Here is a 9,814-nt window from a genome sequence, read left to right as displayed (position 1 = left end):
TCATTGTCAGAATTGTAATATCTTGGATCTTAAGTTATTGGTACAATTTATGTTTTATAATCACTGTGTTCCTATGTTTTAACTCATTCATTATTTTAATGCCTTGGTTATTCTATTTTAAGGGTGGACATGTATACCAGTGATAACATCATATATTATGGGGAATCATTACTTTGATTACATGCTCACATGCACCAGAGTCGATACAATTACATTGATTATATACACAATAGTTGTTAATCTACTATAATGAGATAAGAGAGATAATCCTTACCATGTTCCATTCAGTTATTACCTCCCCTGTACATTCACTCTTACTCTTTTGAAGATAACTTTGTCGAGAGAAGTGTGTGAATAAAATGGTGGATAAAATGAGTATGCTTGTCACAGTGTTATAAGTGCATTAACAATAGTTTGGGTTATCATTATTAGGTTATCATATCAGTATAATTTGTTTCACTTTACCCTTCCTCAATACCTGGTCTTATCAGTCTTCCAGTGGGAACAGGAGGGACTTGGGGTATTGGTTCACTTGGTGAGGCTATACGTCTAGATCTAGATTTTTGTTTTATTAAAGAGAGAGAGAAAAAGTTTGATATGGGTATATATTGTTGTACAGAAATTGTATATTAGTGAAGTTTCATTAATATACAACAATATAGTCTTGTCAGATTTACAGTTGGAAAAGAGATGGGGCTGACATTTTGTATTTCAATATATTGATAATAGTTGACCACCCATTTACTTAATGAAAATGCTTCTCCCAAAACTTACATTTATTAATTACTTAATGAAGTTTCTTTTTTCCATATAATAACTCAGGTTACTTACAGCCATCTTTAATGTCACTCTGATATATATATATCTATAAGAAATATAGATGATCATCATTTGACCTTAACTGTCTTGTTGGATATTTTTATTTTGGTTTGAAGAAATACAGTTCACAGCAACATATTCATGTATGTAGACTATCTAGCTAACTACACTATGATATGGAGTACATTATGTATGTATTGGCAACTACATTGCTGTACATCTGTCGTGTCTGTTCACATAAGTATACTACTTAGCTCTTCGTATTTATTTGATCTACAGTAGTCTTAGATGAACACTTGGTTCATCTTTGTAAATTCACTGTCTGTGTCTGCGTTTTTAGCACATTGTCATCAGAGGATGGACTATTCTAATTGCCTTCAGTCTGTTGTCTGCCTGTAAACAATTCTTGTCATTTCTATTTCTGTAGAAATACTGGATGGATCTTCTCACTTTCATATGTAGACTCCCATTGGTCCCTAGTCGTGCCCCAAAAATGGTTGGCAAGCAACCATCTTGGAAAGATTGCCATTTGAAAGATTGTTGTCAATATTTCTTGAGAAGTACTCAATGCACCATTCTCCAATACCATATTAAGTTACTCTTAGTCCTCAGATGTGCTCATTTTGATTTTTGGACTGATTAGAAAAACAAAATGGCCAACAGGCAGCCATCTTAGATTTGAAAGGTAAAAATTATTATTGCTATTTCTCAAAAAGAATTTTCAAATTTCATATAATTTAGAGCAAGAATGGAGGAAATTATGGAAAATATCCAACTTTTAAAGAACAAATAAAGGCCAAACAATTGTGAGTGCCAAGATCCCATAGGATCCCTATTTGATATCTTGTTAATTATATGAGACATGTATATGTGTCTTAAGAGATATACAAAATAAATTATACAATGTATAACAGCAAATATCAGTTATATATTAAAACTGATCAACAGTTAAGCAATAAATACATAAAGATCATATTGGTGAATCTTGTTTTTGTTTATAACAATGATTTCATGGTTTGTATTGGAAAGCTCTGTAGATACAAGCAGTAGTTTTGGCATATTTTCAATGCAAAGATAGCATTCAAATTATGATCAGGTTGACTCAATTATTAATGAAACAAGGCCTACAGGTATATCCTTTTGAAGAGACAAAGTTACATATTAGAAAGAAATATGGGCAAACCTAAACCCAGAAGTAACCGGGCAGAAACAATGACAAAATTGATGTCTTAAGCCCTATTCCAGGTTGAAAGAATTTTCATTGGAGGACCAATGCTCTGATTAACAATTAACAGCAATGTAACACGTTCAGCAATATGTTTAAAGACAAAGAACACTCTTATAAAGGACATTTTTTTAAAATTAGCTCACTGTGGTCTGTGTAGTGGAGTGTCGGAGAAAAGTGTCCTAAGGAATAGAAAGACAGAACGAAGAGGAAAAGAAATAATTTAACAATTTGAATCCAAGATATTTTAACTTGAATGTTTGCCCAGTTTGAAATATGAAGAAAAGTACAATAACAATATTATACAAGAAAAAAAGAACAGGTCAGATAAACTCATCTTGGTTATCTAGAAAAGGAAAAGACTTGGCTATTTTTGTGATCCCAGAACAGTGTGAATGGGATAGAAATTAGAAGATATAAAGTAATGCAGCGATAAGAAATTCAAAAAGGTATTTAGACTGGAACTCATCAGTGGAAAATAAAACTATAGTATTAATGCAAACTCATCCTTCTTATCCAGACTCATTGAAAACAGAAAATAATATTCAGGACCATACAGAACACCAGAAACTATTCCTAAGTATTTGTGAGAAATGACAAAATGTGAAAATGAAAAACTGATGTCGTTTAGTGTACGATATCATGTTAGAATAATTGATCAAACATATTGAATTCTAAAATTATATAAAGTACATAATAAATAAGTGAGCCAAAACAGATATGATATAGACCTAGATGAAATTAATGCCGGTGTGCATTAATACTTATTGAAAAAATGCTGCTAAATCCATTAAAGGCTTCAAATTGTGCCAACCGCACACCTCTGATATTCACCTGTGCTACGAAAGTAAAGTGTGTAGTTCAATCCTTACTTAGGTCATTATGTATTTCTCTACTTAGTTACCAAATACAAATACAATTTTATTTTATCACAGTAATCGTGAAACTACATGTATTCATCAACGGAAATAACCAAGGCCATAATACAACAAATTTATGAGAACAAACAAGTAATTCAGTAGAGATCTATTTTTCATAGTTTCACCAGAGACGTATATATCACGTATATACGTCTCGTTTCACCTCCCAAACATTACTAAAACACAACAAAGAACAAAAAAAATGGGCTGCATAAGTTCTTACTGACAAAAAAAAAAATGAAATAACACAACAAAGAACAAAAAAATGGGCTGCATAAGTTCTTACTGACAAAAAAATGAAATAAAAAGTATATATAGTTTGTATGTTGAGCATTACAAGCTTCGATTCTCCTTTTATTTTTTTTCTGTTCTTTCATCAATCTTTTTTTTTAATGTACAGTCTGTGTTAGAAAGAATCATTTTAAACCAATTTATTCAACCACTTCTGGGTTAGCTATGATTTCAAAAGTGTTCTCTAATTTTACATTTATGATAATCGTAATTGAAAAAATGGTAAGTACAGTTCATCATCTTATTAAAGACCCATGTATTTTTTTAAAGAGAGTAATTTTGTATCCTGAAAGATCTCTTTCTTTAAATCCTTGAATTAAAATCGTTCACATGGCTCTGCCTTTTATCGTCTATAGTGAACTCTCTCAACATTTGACCAATTCATCCTCTTTTTTCAATACTACCAGGTAATCAGATATTAAACGATATATTATCACGCAAAAGCATCCTTAACAATAGCAGTCACGTGAATGGGTACAGTGAAATCATGTGACTTGTACAAAATGGTGGACAGTTGGAAGTACGTTGATATGTGTAGAAAACAGAAGTGTCTGATAAAATATGTGACAGGCAAACTGGTAACATAAAACATGACAACCACTACTTTAATTAACCGATCTCTTGAAGTAGTTTTGTCATGTGGCATAGTTATAGCACTGTCGACATCTACAATTTTCACTCCACTGTGGCTGGATGCCATTGCACCACCAGTAAATAGCACGGCAAACAACAGTAATACACACAGCTTCCGACACGTAGATGGATTCAGCATTATAATCCAAGTGAACCTGGTGTTCTGTCTTCTGAGTGGTATCATTGTATTGTACATGAAGTTATGTTCACATCAATTAACTTCTGCTGATCAATCATTTTCTAAGCTTCAGTTTTTCTGGATAGGATTTGCTGATGCGCTGTCGTCCATTTTTTCTGTGTATGCATCAAGTGGAACAAGAACAGCGCCATATTTACAGGCTTTAGCAACCAATTTAGCTATTCCTGTCACATTCATTATCAGGTAATTAACCTTTGTTAAAAGAAAAACATAACCATATTTCTGGTTCATAACTCTCAGTCCTCTGTGATACCAAATACACAGTAATTAAATACAATTGAACCTTTTTATCTCAAACTCCAGAGGACTATGGAAAACCTTGAGCTAATCATGTGTTCAATTAAAGTGAGTTCAAATGTTTTATGTAAAATCAGGCAGGGACTGACGAAATGATTAAACAGGGTCTTTGAGTACAAGTTCAAGATAAGGTTTCACATAAGGTTTTAAATACTTCTAATTGGTATGCATGTACTTTGATCTCTAGCATTTAATTGTTGCTTTGTTATTGAAGAAAATTGCTTGGTTTTTCAAGTGATTTTCTTGATACTTTTAAAGGAATTAACATTCAATGCTGATTCAACATTTTCTGGCAGTTCATTCTTGATTACCGCTGTTCGGATTGAAAAATTGTTATTTTCTTTCTTATTTGTGGATCACCTAAGTAATTGTTGTTAATTTGTCCTCTGCCACTGTGGCAATGAGCTGTATCTTTCCATAGTTTGGTAGCATTTAAACATTCATTATCATAAACTTGACTTGTTATTTTGTAGAGTTCTATCATGTCTCCCCTAATTCCCTTGAATGCCAGCCTTGGCAGCATGACTGGGACACAAGAGATGACATCACACTGTTGTTTTGTTTAGATTTATTCTATTGAAGAAACATCCTACTCTAAGGAAGACAATTGCTGCATTGACTGTGCTGGTTGCAGAGTTCATAGCCTTAATTCCCTCCATTTTCCCGTCCCTTCAGAGTACAGAGACCAAAGACAAAGATGGAGGTGCTAAGGGTGTGGCAGGAGTGTTGTGGCCATTGTGTTATGCACTGGCCTATGTAAGTCACTTTAATGTAATGAAATCATTCTAATCCTTTACATTTTAAGAGAGATATTCTATTTACTGCTCGGTTGTAACTCATAGTACTATAGTGCATCAGAAAACAATTTGAAGACAATTCTTATTTTAAAGTTGTTTTGCTTTATTTCTGATCATTTGTAGCAAGGTTACCACTACATACCTCTTTATTTATTATAGAACTTTTGAGATGTTGAATTGTATATCATGTTTTGTTTTCAGATTCCACAAGGTGTTGTGGTTGTTGTGATTGAGCGATCAACTAAATCCCAGATGAGAACTCAAGCAGGAGGACTTGACCATGTCAATCCATTTTACCTGATGTTTTGGAGCTTTTTTTTCTGTTTTGTGAGCATGTTGGCATTCTTTTGGACAGACATCTTACCAGGTTTTGGCATGACTGAAGGCATCTCAGATTTTGGCGATGTGTGAGTATCTATACTATCAAGTTTTTCAAAGATATATTGTCAGAACCATATCAGACTACCAAACAACACTTAAATATGGTAAAGATTTTGGAATTAAATGTATTAAAAACTTCAAACAACTTGATACTTACATACCTCCTGATAAATTTGTTGGATTGAATGACTTGGACCTGATTCAGAATTTCACATGGGGAAAACTTATTAAAACATAGAAAAAAAGTTTTTAGATTAGGCAAGTCTGCTCCTTGACATCTTCAAAATACTGTGACTTAAGTGAGTTTTGTAAGTAATCTACCAAAAAGTGATGCATATATGTTACAATTTAACTGACCAGCTTACATGTTGCTGCACTGCCGACAAGACAAATAATCACAAAGATTGATAAGAGTTGTACTGTACATACTGTATAAATATTTTCGAGCTTGTACTAATTTATTATTATTATGCCCAGAATGTTTTGTTTTGCAGATTCATGTTCAATCTAAAGTGTTTTGTGGGATTGGATCATTGTCGAACAGACATGTATATTTTTGCGTGGGCATGCATATTGGCAATGTTCACAAAAAGGATCCTAATAGTTCTGTTTCTGCGTTTTTATGAAGGGGCCAATTATCTAGTTGTCATACAGGTAAGATTAACAGTTGAAAACACCTTGTTCAGTGGTATATTTCATGAATGACCAATCTGTTTATGTGAAAGTACCCCTGTATAAACCCATAGTATTTTTTCCCTCCAAAATACATTGGGTTTCCACCAAAGAATATAATACAATATTATGAGAGATTTGCCCAGTTCATTTTTATATGTTTGCAACTGCAGGACAATATTGTTATATAATTAATCATAAATCATATCTTATGCATGACTTTTCTTTCTATTACTTTGTCATTATTGTTGGTTTAGAAACAAAGATGGTAGGCTGTCAAACTGGCTGCTCCACTGGACAGACTCATACAAGTGATAGGCCTATGATATATAACACATAACAGTTATATCTTTAGTGTCAAAATCACAGCATGGGGTCAAATGCCAATCATTGTAGTTATCATTTTCCTTCTTCTAATACAATATTTTCCAGGCCATCACATTTTGAACAGTTAAGAATTATCTTCATAAAACATGACAGCATTATGTGCAGTCAGTGTGAAGTACACTGAAATTAGGTCACTGTGGCCTTCATCAAAATGCAATTTTTTTCAATACATCATTATCAAGACCATAACTATTAAAATATCAAAGACTTCTTTATGAAATATAAACATACCTTCCTCACCAATGTTCAATACACTGAAATAAGGTCATCGTGACCTCCATCTAAAAAAACTGGAATGTTTCAGTACAGTCTTGTCTAGACAATATGTTTGGAACTGTGTAAGATATCTTGATGAAATGTTTGTCTTAAGATCAAATGTCAAACATTAATGAATATAATTTTCATTGCAATGTTATCAACTTATTATCTTTTGTGTAATGCTTCTTCCTTTGTGTATAATCTCTAGTGTAGAGGAAAAAATACTCCAGTCTTATATTTTGCTAAGCCGAAAATGACAAGTAATGGTCACTGACAACAACAATATATCTGAAAAGGTATAAAGCTAAAATGACTGAGGTATAAATTGGCTATCAAAGTGTCTAATAAAACTTCTCTGGTTTACCTCTTGTCCACAGAGTCTACAGACCCCAGTGGTACTTCTGTTTTGGACATTATTCCAGGAACATCCTTTCCAGTGGAATCCTGAAGGACATTTGTCTACCTGGCTGAGCATTGTATCAGTGGTCATCATACTTCCTGCTATATATGTTTACAACAAGGGGTCAGTAAGCCAAAAAATAACTTTTTCTGTTTTACAGCTCTGTAGAGATAAATATTCTTCATTCTTTTCATATATGAAAAATAAAAATGTAATTTTCATTCTTTTTATGTATGTATAGTTTAATGCAGAAACAAGTGCAAATTAAAATACATTGTATGCCGACTTATTTTGAATTCCCTTTTTGGCTGGGAAGCTTTCAAAGTGTCTTACTGTGGAAGGAAACTTGAATACCTGAAGGAAGCCCACCTGGTTGGGTACGTGACTTTCTCCCACAGTAAGATGATGATAATACATTCTTTGTATTATCAAATACTGCTTGATAAATGTATATTGTATTCAATAAGGTTTGTGCTTGATAAAACAATGATTTGTGCTCAGATAACAGATATAATGGACATTGATATGGTGTTATGATATCCTGTTGGTGTTAGTGTAAGTATGGTATATTTACAGGGATACGGAGTCGTCAGACAGTGTTAACTACAGAGTATTACCAGACAGTGCCGAGTGCAATATTACCTACCAAAGTATACAGGCTGACTCTCCTACAGGATCTGAAAACTGGTTTCAAGTGTCTTTCACTGAAAAATCTGTCACAGACTGAAGGTTTGAATGACTTCAGTACCACTACATCATGTATTTTCAATCTTATTGTTAATGCAGTAAAATGATGGAATGGTAAGAAGATTAATTGAATGGTAAGATAGATAATGGAACAGTAGGGTAATTAATGGAACAGTATGGTAATCAATTGAATGGTAAAGTAATTAATGGAACAGTAGGGTAATTAATGGAACAGTATAGTAATCGATTGAATGGTAAAGTAATTAATGGAACAGTACGGTAATTAATGGAACAGTACAGTAATTTAATTGAAAGACAGTAAGGTGATTAATAAAACAATTAGGTAATTAAAGGAATGGTAAGGAATACATTTTACACAAGAATTCCCTGTTAGATCATTTGTGCAAGTGAATGAAGGATTAATGAACATGTGTCTAGAGAGTGACAGAGTATTAATTTTATCCTGCCAGAGGACGCTTATTGATATATGTTGATCCCAACCTGACAATGCTGGTAACTGCAAATCTGCTGAAATGGAAGTGAATATTTCAATTATTTCCATGAGAAGTTAAAAAGAAAAAATTTAAAATCTATAGAAATTATTTTTTTTTACTAGTTTAAAATCATTATTGAAATAATTGTATTATTGAAATTCATAAAAACAATACGTTTCTTACAATTTTTTTAATGATGTAGTCTGTTGGGTGGTTACAGGTTTTCAATCTCTATGACTCTTCCTATCACAAGGTATTGTCTCACTGATGAGTGTCAGTGTTCTGGTGATGTACTATGATATAAAACATCTATATATTTAATGTCATTAAGGTTACTGCCCATTTATCAAAGCATAAAATGTCCACTTGGATGTAGACCATATTTCAATACACAGCTAGAACATCACTATTAAAATATAAATCTGACATTATCTTCTTGTTTTTTTCTTTAATGTATTTAATGCCATTAAATTTCAGGTAATTAACAAGGTCAGTGTTCTTATTATGATAAAAGTAACTCTCATCTCAGGTTGACATCTTTTGTAAATCGTCTTATTAGTAAAGCACTGAGATTTTCCTAATCATAATGTATACTGTGATATTTATGACGGTTGTTTTGCATAATGCATTTTATTGTATTTTGTTAAATCATTATTTTGTTTTTTATTACAATGTTGATTTATGCGAATGTGGTGTTCTTAGTTTTTATTTATCTAGTTACATATCTAACATGTTTTATGTATGAAATATAAGGGAAACCAATGTGAACTACAAGTACATCAGAGTTACAATACAATGGTAGACAACCATAGGTAACAGGGTGATATATTACAAGGGTAGACAACCATAGGTAACAGGGTGATATATAACAAGGGTAGACAACCATAGGTAACAGGGTGATATATTACAAGGGTAGACAACCATAGGTAACAGGGTGATATATTACAAGGGTAGACAACCATAGGTAACAGGGTGATATATTACAAGGGTAGACAACCATAGGTAACAGGGTGATATATAACAAGGGTAGACAACCATAGGTAACAGGGTGATATATTACATGGGTAGACAACCATGGGTAACACGGTGATATATAACAAGGGTAGACAACCATAGGTAACGGGGTGATATATTACAAGGGTAGACAACCATGGATAACAGGGCGATATATTACAAGGGTAGGCAACCATGGGTAACAGGGTGATATATTACAAGTGTAGACAACCATGGGTAATACAGTACATGATATATGATATAATACAATTCAAGGTTTGTTTGGTTGGTTTCTGAGGTTGTGATTAGATGGAGACACATATAAAGAGTAAACAAATATCAGTAACAAAACAAGTCAGTC

At 32.8% G+C, this 9,814-nt stretch overlaps 1 protein-coding gene across 1 annotated transcript; it reads left to right on the top strand.

The window, feature by feature from the left end:
* The first annotated feature begins 3,823 nt into the window (after positions 1-3,823).
* LOC132558696 (uncharacterized) lies at positions 3,824-8,539 on the top strand. The gene is made up of 6 exons (XM_060223294.1): positions 3,824-4,270; positions 4,951-5,140; positions 5,383-5,588; positions 6,057-6,216; positions 7,257-7,402; positions 7,856-8,539. Exons 1-6 carry the CDS (start codon positions 3,846-3,848, stop codon positions 8,004-8,006), a joined length of 1,278 nt encoding a protein of 425 aa, XP_060079277.1. The 5' UTR covers positions 3,824-3,845; the 3' UTR covers positions 8,007-8,539.
* Positions 8,540-9,814: the final 1,275 nt, after the last annotated feature.

The sequence above is a fragment of the Ylistrum balloti genome, unplaced genomic scaffold (assembly GCF_031769215.1).
Source record: "Ylistrum balloti isolate Yb309-2 unplaced genomic scaffold, AGI_CSIRO_Ybal_v1 Utg369660, whole genome shotgun sequence".
NCBI lineage: Eukaryota > Metazoa > Mollusca > Bivalvia > Pectinida > Pectinidae > Ylistrum > Ylistrum balloti.
Note: the sequence above shows the minus strand (reverse complement) of the source record. Positions and strands in the feature narration are given on the sequence as shown.